At 40.1% G+C, this 18,037-nt stretch overlaps 1 protein-coding gene across 3 annotated transcripts in view; it reads left to right on the plus strand.

Moving 5' to 3' along the window:
* Positions 1 to 18,037, plus strand: part of C7H10orf90 (chromosome 7 C10orf90 homolog) — a 182,281-nt gene that overhangs the window by 67,189 nt on the left and 97,055 nt on the right. The window contains exon 1 of one of the 3 annotated variants that reach the window (XM_034776240.1): positions 14,667 to 15,265. The exons of the other annotated variants lie outside the window; for them this stretch is intronic. Coding sequence (XP_034632131.1) covers positions 14,941 to 15,265 — 325 coding nt within the window. The 5' untranslated portion in view covers positions 14,667 to 14,940. Of the gene's footprint in view, positions 1 to 14,666; positions 15,266 to 18,037 lie in introns of those variants that run through there. 3 annotated transcript variants of the gene reach the window in all.

Raw genomic sequence — 18,037 nt, forward strand, 5'->3', positions numbered from 1 at the left:
TTGGTTATTCTTATCTGTTCTGGTACTGAGTTCCATTGTTATAGTGCGGTTCCTGTCAGCGTTCTGTCTCCTGTGCTCATAAGCCTCTCTGTATTCTGTATAACTCTTATAAAGAAAAAGGCAGCACAAGTTAGCTGGTAAGATAAAACGCTCCTTTAAAGATGTGGTTCATGTTTATTGCATAATGATGAGAAAAAAGTACAGTAATTAATATTAACAATTGAAAGAAGATTATAGCAAAAATCCCCTATTACCAGTTTCTCTAATCCACCTATAATAGTACCAAGCTATCACTGAAGCACTTAAACCTTAAAAAGCTTTAGTAAGAACCAGAAGGCAATTGTCTGCTCCAGTATCTCAGAGGAGTGAATGTGGACATAATCCAACTACTGTCTCTTACTCTTTCCTTCTAATATTTCTTCCGTCCCTTGGACAGCTTGACAATCTGATAATTTTGGCTTCCAAAACATGATAGTTTGGCTATCTACTAAGGCTCATGAAATCCACTGTATAGTTTTTGTGGGAGCTCTTATAAGGAGACAGCTGAGTGTAAGAGCCTTCTCTTGTACCATTGAGCCCAATGGGAGTTTTGCTCCAATGGGAACAGAATCAGGCACAAATTAAGCAGCTGTGTATTTTTTTGGGGCAAAAAGCATATTCTCTTTTTTGTTTTTAGTTATAGATGTGTATTAGATATACATGTATATCTATCAATATACAAATGCATGCATGAATATAATATACTGGGGGTAGATCATCAATGAGTCTATGCCAATTTACATCAGCAGATGATTTGCACCATCTATATTAGAGCATATTTTCAATATTCTAAAATGGTGATAAGTAACAATAGTTTGGTTGTATTTTTATGTAATTCCTCTGCAGTTTGTCTTCAAAAAAAATTGAATGATGTAGATCTGATTCCCACTAGTTTGCATTACTTTTTCTGAATATCGGAGATGGTGAAGCTCTAGTAAACTAATTAATTTTATTCAGTTTTGACATACTGCTTAAATCAGCTTAGAAATGCCACAGCTGAATAAACCCATCTAAAAGTTTATGATTGCTTCCTTTTGAAGGACCTGGTCACATGCCAACAGCAACTGAAACAGCACACTGAAAAGAACCACTTAATTAAATAACTGTTATAAAAGCAGGCAACGGTAAAATGTGTAACATTCCCGATGATATTTTTAAAAATGATAAAATGAAGGGGTTTTTCACTTATATATTTTAAGGAGCATGGTTGTGATTAAATAGTTAAGGTTGTAAAACAGATTCTATTCTAGCCCAGACTTGAGCACACCTTTAACTTTTGCAAAAATATCTGTTCATCCTTAATATTTACATACTCTAGGTCCTAATTTTGCAAACAGTTAGGCATTGCACATATGTGTAAACTTAATCGTGTTTATCTGTTTGCAAGATTAGGGCCTTAGTCATGTTCCAATAGAAATTTGTTGAGAGTGGGAAATTTCAGGTTAGTTAAGAAGGATGTTTTCAGATTGCTTGTGTTTAGAAAAACTGAAGGGGCTCAATTCTCCTCTCGCTTTCTTTGGTGTAAATCAAGAGTAACACCATTGAACAGTGGGACAAAAGTAATGTAAGAGGGGAATCAGGCCTGAAGTTTTTAACTTTTTGATGACTGGTCTAGGGTGTGTGTGTGTGTGTGTGTCAGCACAACTCATGAAGAGATTGGTCAAAAGACTTCAAACATATTTTACACTTTTATTCTCAAAGTAAACCAGTGCCTATGTCTAATTTTACTTTTTTTTGGAGTTCCTTTTTCATTTATTGCTTTCTTAATTTTCCACCAATATTTTAAATTCTAGTCAGTGTTTGTGTAGAGCATTAATTCTGTGTTTATTCCTGCTGAATTTGCAAGACCCACAAGTGCAATCTGTGGGCTTTATGATCTCTGTGCTGACTACTGTAGAGTTTAATAACTGTGGACAAAAATGCAGCCATTAGAAGGTACAGAACTCCTAAATTCTGTATTCAGCACTATGATGTTATTAATCTCCAGTGCAGTGCAACAAAGCTTATAAAGTATCAGAGGGGTACCTGTGTTAGTCTGAATCTGTAAAAAGCAACAGAGGGTCCTGTGGCACCTTTAAGACTAACAGAAGTATTGGGAGCATAAGCTTTCGTGGGTAAGAACCTCACTTCTTCAGATGCAAGTAATGGAAATTTCCAGAGGCAGGTATAAATCAGTAATATAACCACAAGTCTTCTAAGCTTAAGTATGACCACTCCTGAGCCGTGTGTTAATAGTTCATAGTATAAACATATACATCCACCTTTGTACACAATTTTCTGACCTGTGCTCTGTATAGTTCAGCCACACCCAAGGAACTTCTTCTAACTTTCCTACATCCTCCTTAAGTCTGCCTCGCTACGCTTAACCACATATCCCCATCTACCATAAACCACCTCTATCCTACAGAAAAAAATGTGCTTGTTACTGCGCCTACTACTTAGTGACTAGAGACCCTTCCACTCCTTATTCTCCTATTATGGGCAGCAGCTCACATCTTACACATGCACACTGTCACTGCTACCACTTATCATCCCACTTTGAGATGAGTGCCTAGTGTACCCCATTCACACTCCTCATTATTGTTCAGGCAAGAAATTCACTTCTATCACATCTAATTTTCTTACATGGGACAAAATTTTGCTCTTGATTACACCTACTCAGGGCCGGCACCAGGCACCCAAGCACATGCTTGGGGCAGCACCTGGTAAGGGGCGGCGGGGGGAGCGCGGTGCGGCATTCCGCGGGGGGGTTGCTGGGGGGGCGGGCTCCGGCTGCACGGGGCTTGGCGAGGGGGCGGCGCAGGGGCGGCACTGGGGGGGGGGGGGTCCGGCGGCGGGGGGGGGGGGGGGGGGGGGGGCGGGGGGGGGTTTGGGGACGGCGCTTTTTTTTGCAGCTTGGGACAGCAAAAAAGCTAGAGCCGGCCCTGCACCTACTGAAATTATAATATGTATTGGGTGATTGGGTTGCTTGATCTAACCTCTAATTTCTTTGACTTTGAAAAATATATAGAGACATTCTCCACCCACGCCCTATGCAGACATCTAAATTAGCCATATAGGAGTGGGAATAGCATTTGCATTATCATCTAAATCACGGTTTTGTTTTCCTAAATCTTAGCACATAATCTTGTCAGCCAACCTAATTGACCTGTTTTAGGTTTTAATTTACCTCAGACCTCTCATTCATTTGAACTCCCTGGGAAGCTACATCCTGCCTAGCATCATTTGCAATATCAGACAAATCTTTATCTCCTAGTTGCATTCCCCCCTTTGAATTATTTGAAGAGATCAGTGATTTCTCAGCTGACCAGGCAAAAGGGATATACATTTTTAGTGAAGGTTAGTTTTCATTGTATCAGGGTAATAATGTAATTAGTAGAGTTGGGAAATAGGATCATGGCCAAAGGGAACTATGAAACTTCGTACAGTGAATGATGGAGTTACTCCTTGTAGACAATTGTTCTTGGTCATATAGGTTGTCATGCCTGTACATTTCACTTTAACATAAAGTACAGTATCAGCAGGGGTGAAAGTAACTTAAAGGACTTACCAATATGCCGGAGTCCTGAGCAGGGGTCGTGGCCTCAACTGGAAGAGGCGTGGCCTCAACCAGAAGAGGCGGGGCCTCTTAAATACCCAGGCCTTTTAAATCGCTGATGGAGCCCTGCTGCTGCTACCCCGCGGCTCTGACAGCGGAGCCCTTCTGGCACTATACCCAGGGCTCTGGCAGCCGGGCTCAGGCAGCGATTTAAAGGACCGGGGCTCTGGCCACTGCAGGGGGCCCTGGGCCCTTTAAATTGCCAGCCTGGGGAAGCTGATCTGATCCAGCATGGCATACTGACTCTTGCCGGTACGCCATACCAGACTGGACTGGCTTACTTTCACCTCTGAGGTCAGCAAATGACAAAGCAATCTAAGTATTCACCAAAGAGATGCATAGTATTTTACAAGGCAAGCAAAGACAGGATGAAATACTGGTCCCATTAAAGTCTGTGGGAATTTTGCCATCGGCATCAATGTGGCCAAGATTTCTTCCAGAGCCTTGAAGAGTTTACAATCCAAACAGACTGGGGGAAATGCAACAGAGAAAGATAAATGGAACAGTGGTTCTCAACCTGCGGCCCGTTGGCCGCTTGCAGCCCATCAGCATAGAGCTGCAGCCCATGTGACATCCTCCTGGCCATACAGGTAGTATTGGATGCAGCCCACAACGGTACACCAGTTGAGAAACACAAAGTAATGTTATGGGGTTGCTCAGGCACATCACATTAGCTTACTGGGTTTTTTTTTTTTTCAGTTTTAAATTTATTAGAAGCTCTAACGATTAACTAAGAACAGGAAGAACTGAAAATACTGAGGTAATGTTATTTAGTTATCAAAGACAATTGAAAATTTTAAAAGGCAACTATGGTACTTTCCTCTTGCTCTGTCTTGCTTGCTGTCATATAGTTATTTTTTCAGAAGTAATGGCAGACTTTCACAGGCTGAGGAGTTGTGTGTTAGTATGTATATATATCTGTTTCTGAATGAATGAACTAGATTTATTGATCAGTGCTGTGGAGAGGCCAGTTTCCTTAGAATCAACTGGGACATTTTACAAACATTTTAAGACCTGATCTCAAATTCACCAGTTTAATTCCATTGATGTCAGTTACTCTTGACTTATATTGATATGTGAGAACTGAATCTAGCCCTAAAAACGTGGCATCACATTTCAGGGATCTACTCTATTAGCACACATTCATTTTCTGAGTTCCAATTTCTAAAATGTAACTAGAGATGACTACCTTGTGATCTGGGTGCTTAGTCTATAAACTAAATCACATAAATTCAAAAAGATGGTCCATAAACAGTAGCCTTATAAAAAAGATAGGGATGGTCGGGTAGGGGAAGATGGGCTTTTCACCATTCCTAGAAGGCATGCTTTGAAGACCAGGGGCCTAGCAGTGAGTTCCAAACCTGAGGGTCTCTCACAGAGGATGTCCTGTTGTCTCATTCTTGACTGTGGCGCTACGTCATGGGGAATGTCTTTCTCTCTCTCTCTCTCTCTCACTCATTGTTTACCCTGCAATATACAGTAGATGTATTGGTTACACAGCATTTCAGCAGGGACATCCAAAATAGCCAACTCTGCTTTAAAGTGGAATTACACCAAAGGTGTATTTGAGTATGGATTTTAAATGGAAAAACTGCATGTTTCAGCATCAAATTATACACTATCCTTGTTACGCAGTGACAAGGAGATGACCTAGTACTCCGGAGCTAATTGGTTTTATTGAACAGTGTAAGAACATTACCAAAAGACAGCTTGCTAATGCTGCTACTTGTGGTTCTCTGAAGTTCCTGGGACAGATTATTATTATTCTTTGTATTGCAGAAGCTTTGTTGTGCTAGGTACTGTACAAACACATAATAAGATGGTGCCTGCCCCAAAGCATTTACAATCTAAGTAAATGCCGAGACAACAGGTGACTACAACCATATGACAAGGAGAGAACAAGGTAGCAATTAGACTATGATGATTAGTGTTTAACACTGTGCAGGAGTTCAGACTAGATAATCACGATTGTCCCTTTTGAGCTTAAAGTCTATGAGTGGGATAAGCAACAGTCACAGGATACTAGTTGCCTAACCATTGTCAAATGTTTTTTAGGAGTCATGGCAGAGGTGAGTTTTAAGGAAGGATTTGAAAGAAGAAAATTAGGTGGCTTTGCCTAATACTCCATGCAGCCATAATGGCTGGCCTGAGAAGGTCAACAAGGCCAATAACAAAGATGCTTGTTGGAAAATATGGCAGTGAAGGCTGGCACTGTTGGCAGACTGGATGGAGGAATAAACACTTCAGTAGCATATGAGAGATGATAGAAAAGGTGGAAATAGGCCATGAAGGGCCTTTAAATGAAGACCAGTAGTTTGTTTGATGCTGCAGAAAAGGGGGAGCCAATGGAGAAGTGATGTGGATGAAGTGAGGAGCTAGAAAAACAATCATTGTAGCAGCAAGGATATAAATGGGGCAGGAAGAGATTTCTCAAGGTCAGAGAGGAGGAGGTTGCGGTAGCCAAGACACAAGATGATGAGGGCCTGGCGAGCAATTTAGCTGTGTAGATGTAGAGGAAAGATCAGATCTATCTTAGAGGAGATGTGCAGGGAGAAGTAGCAAGATAAAGACATGGACTAAATTCTATGGAGCTACACCAAATTATGCCAATTTGATTATATGGCCCCTCTCTACACAAACTCTGCTCTTGGTGCTACTGTGAAGCAGGGGTCTTTGGCAAGCAATATATTAGACAGGCTCATTTATTGAAGAGATTGTATATTTATATCCATTCCCATAATTTTCATTTGCATGTTTAAAATTTTTTTATGGTAACGTTCCTTGGTTGACATGTTTCCACTGTAATGCAAACTAGAAAATTTAAGTTGAGGGTAAACAAATATTGTTTGTTAATAAACACAGGGATGCTGCAAAGATCAACCTGTGTCCCATGTCCAGAGGTTGTGGTATTTATGCGAGGTGTACAGTGCTGTCAGCTAACGTATATATATTTTATTTAAGTGCTATGAGCACAATTAAAAACAAATATTTACTAGGCAATGAAATAGCTCACGTTAAATTGTAAGGGCTTCAGGAGAGAACTAATTTAATAAATACAGGCCATTTCAAGTGCATTGTCAGTTTAGACAATGAATATTGACTCCATGTATTTTTCTGTTTATTATGGGAACTAAAATGAGGCAAAAAGCAAATGCTTCTCCTTTGTACAAATTGCTCTTGAACACAATCATTAAGCAATAGGCGTGTCTGTTTATACAAAATAGTTATTCTTTTTAGCTTGATCTCTATGTCACAGATTCCTGGTAATATAGAAAACGATTCATAAATACCCTTTTCTGCTAAATTAAGGTGAAGAATTTACAGAGTGCATCTATTTTTAATTCCTCAAAATTAGGAAGGATACAATTCTTTGTAAGTTTTAAATACCCTTTGCACCAGGGCCCTGCCTGAATAAAGAGATTCCCTATTAACATAATTTATTGTAACTTTGATATGAACCTTCCAGGGTGATTTTGTGTCTTTTTAGGTCCCAGTCCTGCAATTGAAACAATGAGACTTTCCATGACCGTAGGGATCTGTATTAGTGAATCTGGTTGCAAACCTTTAATATCAAATGCTGTGTTATAACAATGACATTCATGCTGCAATATACTTAAGGTTATATCATTTTTTCCAGTGAAACCTTTCTGTCAGCCAAGATGATTAGTAATTGTATTAAGATAGCATCTAGGAACCTCAAACAAGGATCAGCGCCCCATAGTACCACCTAGGTGCTGTAGATACGTGTAGCAGAGAGACAGTCCCTGTCCCAGAGCCCTCAAAATCTAAATGACAGACCAGATGCAATAAGTGGGTGAAACAAACAAAGAAGATTTAGAGTGAAATTCTGTCGTCAATTAAGTCAACGGCAAAATGCCGATTGATTTCATTGGGGCCAGGATTTCACTGATATTATACAAGATCTAGGGGAACCTCATTGGTAGTCAAAACCGAAATAAACTAATCTGCCAATTTTAAAATTACAAGAGTATGAAAGAAAGATATTTTGTAATTTCAGATTTTTTTGCATTCCTTTAAAAACGGGGAAAAAAGCCAAGAAATTTGGGAGAAAACATCTAAATGAAGTTTAGAAAAGTAGTTTTCATGGAGAATCAGAGAGAACATTGTGGGACAATAGCTGTTAAATTGTTGAGGGCAAATAGCATTTGGTTCAACTCCCTTTCCCTGTGTGCAAGCTTTCCACTGAAGTTTTACTGTAACATTGTTGCTGGTGACTTTTCAGCAATAGAAATGCCAAATTGTAAAGCCAGAACAATTACTAAAATTTTGGCTCAATGGTTGACAACTTGAGAAACTGCACCATCTTTTAGATACTTATAAGAAGTGGAAATTTGAGCCCCACTCCTACAAACAGCAAGTCAGGATCCATGCAGAGACCATCTGAAATCAAAGAGGTTTGATATGGATACAGGGGTCTGTGCTAGTAAAGTCAGTTATCAGACTGTGGCCTAAATGAGTGTGGCTTAGAAAGTGCTGGGTCCTCTCATCTCCCATTGACTTCCATTGTAACTGAAAATGCTCAGCACCTTGTAAAATCTTCTCCTAATAAGGAAAGATAGAAGGTTAATTATACTGTAAGTGAATATTTAGTTGCTTTATTTAATGCATAGAAAAAATAAGCCAGCGTACTATACCCTTAGCCCATTTATCTGTATTGCTGCAACTGTCTGTGTCTGTCTTTGCAACCTACCTTAAGGTTTTTTTTTTTTCATTGTACTGATTTATACAATGCATGAATTATATGTATCAAACAATGGAGCAGAAATAAGACAAATGCACAAAAAACTAAACAAAGGGTTTTATTGTATTAATGTGTAGGCAAAGCTACTTGCTTAATGGATCTTTTGAAAGTGCCTATAAACATATTACACAGAAAAACACGTGTTAAAAGAACATTATTAAGTCTGTAAAATCAAGCACTCAAAAGTTAAGAAATGCCAGAATTAAGGTTGCTTCTGTAGATGGAATCTTCAGGGACTTTAGCGCTAATCTGCAGCAAGTTTCTACTGGCCACATGTGAACTGACTTTTTCAAAGGCTTATGACTTGGCTAAAGTTTGGCTGACTTTTACCATGGAGAGCAAAAGGCACATACCTGGCACAACAGTGACCCCATGCCAAATTTCAAGTACTTGCTCCATAGCATGGGGGCACTAGAGCTTCTGAAGGAAATAGTTTCCAGAATTTTTAAACTTGGGCAAAATGATGGTTCTTTTGCTAAACTCATTCTTAGAAACAGCTGAGCCAGTTTGGCTGAAATTCCCCCCCCCCCCCCCAAATTCAACCTAAGGCAGCCACGTGACATGGAAAACTTCAGCTCAAAGGCTTAAAGTTTGGCAAAGTTATAAGCAATTGAAAACAGAGTCTTATAATAGGAATTATCATACCAGTCCCCAAGGTGATGCTACTAAACCCATCTATCATCTATCCAAAGGAGGCTTTGCACTCTAGGGGGTAAATAACTTGTTGCTGCAAAAATTATGTATCGATATATGTAAGTGTAGGCACAGCCAGTGAGCTTGTTGCGGGAATACAGCCCCTGTAAGCATGGGGGTTAATGGGAACTGTAGTCTCCAGAATAGGCACAGGATGATAGCAATGAGCTGGCAGAGTCATGTGTCTGCCTGTTGGAAACTCTATAAAGGAATGCTGTTGACTCGGTCTTGTGAAGTTGAGTGTTCAGGTAAGACCCTGAAGGAAGCCCCTCAATGGGGACCAGGTAGGACACCCTGGAAGGGTGTGTCCTCTCCTTTTCTAGCTTGGAAAAAGATGGAAATACCTCTGCTGGCTAGAATCAAGTATTTTGAGTTTCTTTGCACTTGCTTTGAATCCTTTTGTAGTAAACCAGATCTGAGCAAAGAACCTTGGACTGAACTATAGTTTGGGCTTTATTTTATCTTCCTTGGGTGGTGTATCTGCCCACCAGCTTACAAAATAATGTATCAATATGTGCCCCCTAAATGTGCAAAATGTTTAGGCAAGACACAAACCAACAAAAGCTTGGAAGTTCAATTAAATGCTGCCGTTCTAGGCTTAAGACGTGCTCCTGAGTTAATGGCTCGAGTTAAGGAATCAGCATTATCTTTGAATTTTCTAGCTTTTGTCATTTGTTTCACAGCTTGACATTTTAAAAATACTTTGTTTTTTCTGGTATTTTAAAAATACAAATGGGAAACAATGTCGCAGTAGAATGCATAACCCCATTGTAAATCAAGGCTTTGCACTGCTATTGATCTACAAAGCCTTAAAGGGATACGCCTATACTATCTCACTATCACAACTCATCACAGTATCTATAAACAGCTAGTTTGTTATACTGAAGCTCCCTTAGTCAAGGATCTGAGGGAACTGTTGCTAGGTCCTTCTCAGCAATGAGTCCATGGCTTTGTCAAAGAACCAGAGAAGTAAAGGGGAAAAAACAGGCCACACACTGAAAGGCAGCTAGCAATGATGGGTAAACCAGAGGGTAGGATGGAGAATTGATTGATTGACTGACTTGCTGTCTACATCTCACTGATTTTCTGCAATTGAACTACAGCAACTAGATACTATAGTGATAGCTACTTTGAAGATGCCAGTAGACATTCGGTCCCGGATCTCCTTACTCCCAAACCTGTTCTGTAGTCAAATTATCACCCTTTCTCTCCATAAACACAAAATATATTTTCTCTAGGTACTATTATATAAAATATATATTTAACTATGAAAAATCTGAAACACGTACAAACCATTTCAAAATTTATGCTATAATTTAATATGTTCTAGATATACTGTATGTACTCATTCATAAGCCAAATTTTTTTAGTAAAAAAGAGAAGCACCAGAGAAGGGGAGCGGCTTATGAAAGGGTATAGAGAGGGAGAGGTGGGACACAGCCCCTCCCCACAACAGAGGGAGCAAAGAGAGGCAGCACAGCCAGAAGGGAAGAGGCGGGGCCAGAGTCTCTCTGCTTCTGGCCACGCTGCTCTCCCCCAAGCCTCCGAAGCAGCTGCAGCTCCGGGGCTGGCAGGCTGCAGCTGTTCCATTCGGCCCTGCCCCCCAGAGCAGGCTGTGGCCATGCCGCCAGAGCACGCTGTGGCCATGCCGCCCGCCCCAGCCCGCTGGAACATGCTGCGGCCGCGCTGCCCGGTTTGGCCCGCCAGAGCAGGTTGCGGTGGCGCTGCCCAGCCTGCTGGAGCAGCTCCAGCCAGGTCAGAGACATCCTCCCCTGGTCTTCTCAGATAAGGTGGGAAGGGATGGGATGGGGAGAGTGTGGGGATCCCGGGCTAGGGGTGGGGTATGTGGGTGGTGGTCACAGGGGTTACTCCCTGACTCCCAGCTTTTCCTCCCCCCAAAATTTCCCCACCAGTTGGTGTCCTGACCCGTCAGGGCAAGCAGCTGGCGCGTCGGGACACTTTGTTTACTTAGGTTTACCTCCGTGCCTGCGGACGCTCAAGGTAAACAAACCATCTCGGCCTGCCAGCGGCTTATTCTGATGGCCCGGGAGCCAAAGTTTGCTGATCCCTGAATTATAGGGTCGGCTTATGAACGGGTTATACATTTTTTTCCATTTTTACTTATCCATCTTGGGGGAGTCAGCTTATAAATCGGCTTATGTTCGAGTATATACGGTACTCTAGAAGTAAATATATATATATATAGGTTACAATTTTAATATGGTAAAACTGAAGTATGTGGATTTTGGTGATTGATACATTTGTACAAATATAATTTATGAACTATACAGTATAAAACTACATATCTTTGTTTTGCACTGAATACTGTCTCTTTGATCTTAGCGAAATCCTTGGTGGGGGTAGCATTTTTGTGACCCTTTCAGTATAGAATCATAGAATTGCAGGACTGGAAGGGACCCCGAGAGGTCATCCAGTCCAGTCCCCTGCTCTCATGGTAGGGGATCTAGATCATGCCTGATAGATGTTTCTCTAACCTGCTTTTAAAAATCTCCAATCATGGAGATTCCACAACTTCCTAGGCAACTTATTCCAGTGCTTAACCACCCTGACAGGAAGTTTTTCCTAACGTCCAACCTAAACCTCCCTTGCTGCAATTTAAGCCCATTGCTTCTTGTCCTATCCTCAGAGATTAAGAAGAACAATTTTTCTCCCTCCTCCTTGTAACAACCTTTTATGTACTTGAAAACTGTTAGCATGTCACCCCTCAGTCTTCTCTTCTCCAGACTAAACAAATGCATTTTTTTTTTCAATCTTTCTTCATAGGTCATGTTTTCTAGACCTTTAATCATTTTTGTTCCTCTTCTCTGGACTTTCTACAGTTTGTCCACATCTTTCCTGAAATGTGGCACCCAGAACTGGAAACAACGCTCCAGTTGAGGCCTAATCAACATGCAGTAGAGCAGAAGAATTACTTCTCGTGTCTTGCTTACAACACTCCTGCTGATGTATCCCAGAATGATGTTTGCTTTTTTTGCAACAGTGTTACACTGTTCACTCATATTTAGCTTGTGATCCACTATGACCCCCAGACACCTTTCTGCAGTACTTCTTCCTAGGCAGTCATTTCCCATTTTGCATGTGTGCAACTGATTGTTCCTTCCTAAATGGAGTACTTTGCATTTGTCCTTATTGAATTTCATCCTATTTACTTCAGACCATTTTTCCAGTTTGTCCAGATCATTTTGAATTTTAATCCTATCCTCCAAAGCACTTCCAACCCCTCCCAGCTTGATATTGTCCACAAACTTTATAAATGTACTCTGTCTGCCATTTTCTAAATCACTGATGAAGATATTGAACAGAACCGGACACATAACTGATCACTCTGCAGGGCCGGCTCCAGGCACCAGCTTGCCAAGCAGGTGCTTGGGGCGGCCACTCCGGAGAGGGGCGGCAGGTCCAGCTGTTCGGCGGCAATTCGGTGGATGGTCCCTCACTCTCGCTGGGAGCGAAGGACCTCCCGCCGAATTGCCGCCGCAGATCACGATCGCGGCTTTTTTTTTTTTTTTTTTTTTTTTTGCGCCGCTTGGGGCGGCAAAAACCCTGGAGCCGGCCCTGTCACTGTGAGACCCCATGCCCTTCCAGCATGACTGTGAACTACTGATAACTACTCTCTGGGTATGGTTTTCCAACCATTTATGCACCCATCTTACAGTAGCTCCATGTAGGTCATATTTCTCTTGTTTATTACAAGGTCATCTGAGATAGTATCAAAAGCCTCACTAAAGTCAAGATATACCAAATCTACTCCTTCCTACCTATCCAGAAGGCTTGTTACCCTGTTGAAGAAAGCTATTAGGTTGGTTTGATGTGATTTGTTCTTGACAAATTAATGCTGACTGTTACTTATCACCTTATTGTCTTCTAGGTGTTTACAAATTGATTGCTTAATTATTTACTCCATTATCTTTCCGGGTTCTGAAGTTAAGCTGACTGGTCTGTAATTCCTCGGATTGTCCTTATTTCCCTTTTTATAGACAGGCACTATATTTGCCCATTTCCAGTCCTCTGAATCTCTCCCATCTTCCATGACTTTTTGAAGATAATTGCTAATGGCTCAGATAACTCCTCAGTCAGCTCCTTGAGTATTCTAGGATGTATTCCATCAGGCCCTGGTGACTTGAAGACATCTAATTTGTCTAAGTAATTTTTAATTTTTTCTTTTCCTATTTTAGCCGCTGATCCAACCTCATTTTCACTAGCATTCACTATGTTAGATGCCCAATTGCTGCTAACTTTTTTGGGGGAAACTAGAACAAAAAAGTCATTTAGCACTTCTGCCATTTACACATTTTATGTTATTGTTCTCCCTGCTCCCTTGAATAATGGGCCTACTCTGTCCTTGGTCTTCCTCTTGCTTCCAGTGTAATTATAGAATATTTTCTTGCAGGGCCACCCAGAGGATTCAGGGGGCCTGGGGCAAAGCAATTTTGGGGGCCCCTTCCATAAAAAAAAGTTGCAATACTATAGAATACTATATTCTCAGGGGGGCCCTGCGGGGCCCTCTGGGCGGCCGTGTTTTCTTGTTACCCTTTAGGTCTCTAGCTAGTTGAATCTCATTTTGTGCCTTGGCCTTTTGAATTTTGTCCCTACATACTTGTGTTATTTGTGTATATTCATCCTTTGAAATTTGACCTAGTTTCCACTTTTTGTAGGATTCCTTTTTGAGTTTCAGACCATTGAAGATCTCCTGGCTAAGCCAGGGTGGTCTCTTGCCATACTGCCTATCTTTCCTACACAGTGGGATAGTTTGCTCTTGTGCCCTTAATAATGTCTCTTTGAGAAACTGCCAACTCTCTTGAAATGTTTTCCCCCCTAGACTTGCTTTCCATGAGATCTTACCTACAAACTCCTTTAGTTTGCTAACATGAGTTCTGATAGGAAGGAAAACCTTTGTGAGTATACCATAGGTTAATCCTGTGTCATCCTGTTTGTTTAAAATCTTGTAGAGAAGGTACCAGTCCGAATAAATAATGTAGTGACAATAATACAATAGTTGCAATGTAAAGAATTAGCTATTGAACTGTCAACAGCACTAGTGGCAGTAAAAGATGACGTCCTCAGAGCAATGGGTATAGGGGCCATATTGTAATGCGAATGCTACTCAACATCTCTGCAGCTTTCAAACACAATAAAGCAGAAGCTGCTGCTGACCCACATATAATATAGGTGAAGTAGACGGATTACATTGTAATTTCCCTAATCAGTCTCTTGAACAGGACCCAGAGAGCAGTGATAGGAACTTCTCTTGTTTATTGGAATGATTGACAAACATCAATGTTAGTATTATTTTATCACTGACATTTTAGATGAAAATGAAATTGTCAAAATGGAATAAATGACCTCCAAAATATCACTTTTTGAAAGCTGATATTTTTCTTTGCAGTTTTTTTTCCCCACTCATTTACATTAAGATTGGAAGATTTTGAAAACAAGTGTTATCTAACAGACCAAGAGATCATTAGAGAAACATGTGCAAGCATTATGCCTCTAGATCTGTTCTTAACTTTGCTCAAGAAGGCACTCAGAAACAAAGAACACCAGCTTAAATATTAAAGTCAAGAAAATGAAACATTCATGTGCTGCAGCCAGATATTGTTGCTGTAGCTGAATGTACCAGCGCCTGCCTGAATAAGGTTGGAAATTCACTGACAATGTATATGTTGTCTATAAAGCCTGCATTTAGAGACACAAATACTAACTAATCAGACTAAATAAATCAGCAGACCCAGGTTTTATCTTCACAGATAACCCTCATTAATCCAGTGAGCTTTTTTTTGAAGACAAAAGAAGAAATGAATCGCTTCATTTGTGTTGCTTGAATGGAATGCTAATGATGGGAGGTGAAAATCCATTAATTATTCATGCCTGTCGACTGAGAAGGCAGATCCTGGCTTTTCCTGTTACCATTGCAACAAGTGGCCGCTGGCCTAGTCAGAACAAGGCCATAAAACATTTCAACAGAAACAGACTAGAGATCACAAGTATGCCTTCTGGAGAAAGGAAATCCATGTTTCTGAACTGTACAGATCACATTCAGATGGATTTAAAAGCTAAACCTTATACAAAATGGACCCAGGAACCCAAGCCTTTTGTGTCTCAAATTTACTTTACCATAAACAACTCCTCTTTGGAGAAAGAATGTTGCTTTGGTAAGTTTGTACAAGTTGAGCTTTTCCAAATTAGTTGGAAACTGTTGTATATTTCATGGCAAATGTAATGTGCAATGTTTTTCTGTGTCTTGCGAAGGAATGTTGAATAGCTTGCCTTCTTTTTATTTTAAAATAGATTTAAAAAAGCATAAAAATGATAATACTGATGACTCACAATTCTGCACATTGTTTTAACCCTAGAAAAGATGTAACAGTAATTGTCTTTAAAAGTTAAAATCAAAACTTCTAAAAATTGGTCTGCATTATTAAAATAAATTTCTCCTGACAGTCAAATCCTAATAAGATTTAAACAAAAAAATAAATCTTTGATCCAATATCTGGTTTCTTGCAAGCAAAAGAAAGACTCATGTAACACAGTATCAAACTGGAGAGGCCAAAAGAAATCAGAATAGTACTCCGCAGAAGGTATTTTGGTTCTCTGCTTTAAGTTGCATATTTATGTACACCTTGTATTGTTGCTGCTTTGTGCAGTAAAACACATTTTTGTGTTATCTGGGAATAGAAATAGTGAACAGTGTAACATTCTTATAGATTACATAAACTATACTGATGTAGCATAAATTAGTTGAAAGCAAAGTTAGTAATGAATTTTATTTTTCTAAGTAAAGAAATGACAGATGCTGTGCATGTAAAACACGTAACAGTGAGGAAGCAGTGTTTGGCATCTGTTTCCATTAGCGTAAGGAAGAAAGTTTTTATTTGTTACTCAACACCACTGCAACTGCAACATTTTCCATAGTCTTGATTGAGCAATGAAAAAAATCTCAGTATTTAAAATAGTATTTACATTATTCCAATAGAACTCACAAGTCAACTCACTAAGTAGAATTTTTCATAATAAAAAGAATTGGAAATAATCAGTGTCTAAGATGAGAGGCCAAAATGTTATTAACTTTGTCTTGTGAAAATATTGATTGTTTTGGTGCATATTCTGCTTTTGATGTACTTTGCCATACCTGTCAAAATGAAGAAAACAATCTTTTTATTTCATGTCCAGAAGAATCATATTTATAAGAGTTGAAAAGAGCAGATATCTGCATGTATTAAGGCAATGTACTAAGGCAATTTGCTAGGTAAATTGTATGCAAAAAGTGATGAAAATAAGGATATGTAGACAGACAGAGCTACACAAATATGGGGTGTGATCTTGCAACTCTTACTCATAGGAGTGTTCACATAAGTTGACTTATTGTCTTCAACAGAGTTACTCACATCAGTAAGAATTGTAGCAGAGGGCCCATGTTTTACCAGAAAATAACTGACTGTCTTATGTGGCTGTTGTGCAAGGTAATTTGAGCAGCAGGGTTTTTTAATTATGAGTTTAAATGCCTTAAAGTGTTTATGATTAAATTAGAGTTTACAGAATGTCTTTTTTTTTAAAGTACAAAAAAGAAAAATGGAACAATATATTAGATGTGTCAGTAACAAGGTACAAGAAGCACATGATTTATTGTAGAGATGTGCTACCAGTGGAACAGCACTACTCACCTTAATTTATTTTATTTGTAAAAGAGATTAATTTTCAGTACATGAAGCATGCAAACTTTGCCTTGCTTTACACTGGTGTGGGTGCATCATTTAGCATAGAGAACACCATGACACCATCTCAAGCTACTTTAAGCACTGGACTATAACACAGGTAGAATTGGTGTCTCTCCCCAATGAAATGTAATGACTCCATGCCTGCAAAAGACTTCATAGTTATCAGTGGAAATGGAACTCAGGAACTTCTGTGCCAGAAACACAGGTTCCAATCACTTGGGCTAAACAAAAGAGTCTATTAGCTGTAGTAGTACTAGGGCTTATATCAAATTGTGGACTGCAGCTGTTGGCCTGCATTAGTGATGATATGGAGCCACATTGACCCATGGAAAGCTCAGGGAAAAGTGGTGCTTTTGGGGGTGCAGCCACTCACTGATCTCTCCAGAGTCCCAGAGGTGTGGTAACACTGCACCATCCCTCTGAAACAAACTTGCTTCTTTGTCCATGAAAGGATACAGAGAGGAGGCCTACAGCCTTCCCTTTGGGGTTGAATAAACCCCCCAGGGGTGCATGGTGACTAAGGGTATAGTTGCACTACAGCAGCACAACTGCAGCTTTGCTGCTGTAGTGTAAACACCTGCTATAGCAATGGAAGATGTTTTTCTCACTGTAGTAAATCTACTCACTCCAGAAGTGGTAGCTAGGTCAATGGAAGAATTCTTCTGTCAACCTAGCAGTGTCTACACAAGAGTTGAGGCTGGCTTAGCTATGTCTCATGGGGTGTGACTTTTTCATACCCCTGAGCAATATAGCTAAGTCAACCTAAGTTTTAAGTGTAGACTGGTGCTAAGATTGATCTGTCTCAGACCTGGATGCGCAAAGAGACGCAAGTTTCCATATGCACTTGTAACCTATCCCTTTGCATACTGGTGCTTATATACACTGCAGGTAGGTAACTAGAGCAGATTTGATCACATACACTTGAGGAGGTGTGCCATTCCATCCAGCAGAAGGCCGGGGAACACATACACTCTCTGTGCACTAACCAGTAAACATTACAATGGGAGATTGTGAAAATTCATCATTGAGAAACTCTGTATCATGATAACAATAACAAACAGTCCTAGACACTCTTGGTACCCTCGATCTGTATGGTAGCAGTGATAATAGAGCTGTTGCTGTTGAAATGTAAACATGCCAATAGTTGCAGTGATAAAACATTAACATTGTGGAAACATTCTCCCGTGTCCTTTGAAAGGACAAGAACAA

This window comes from Trachemys scripta, chromosome 7 (genome assembly GCF_013100865.1).
Source record: "Trachemys scripta elegans isolate TJP31775 chromosome 7, CAS_Tse_1.0, whole genome shotgun sequence".
In the NCBI taxonomy this organism is placed as follows: Eukaryota; Metazoa; Chordata; order Testudines; family Emydidae; genus Trachemys; species Trachemys scripta.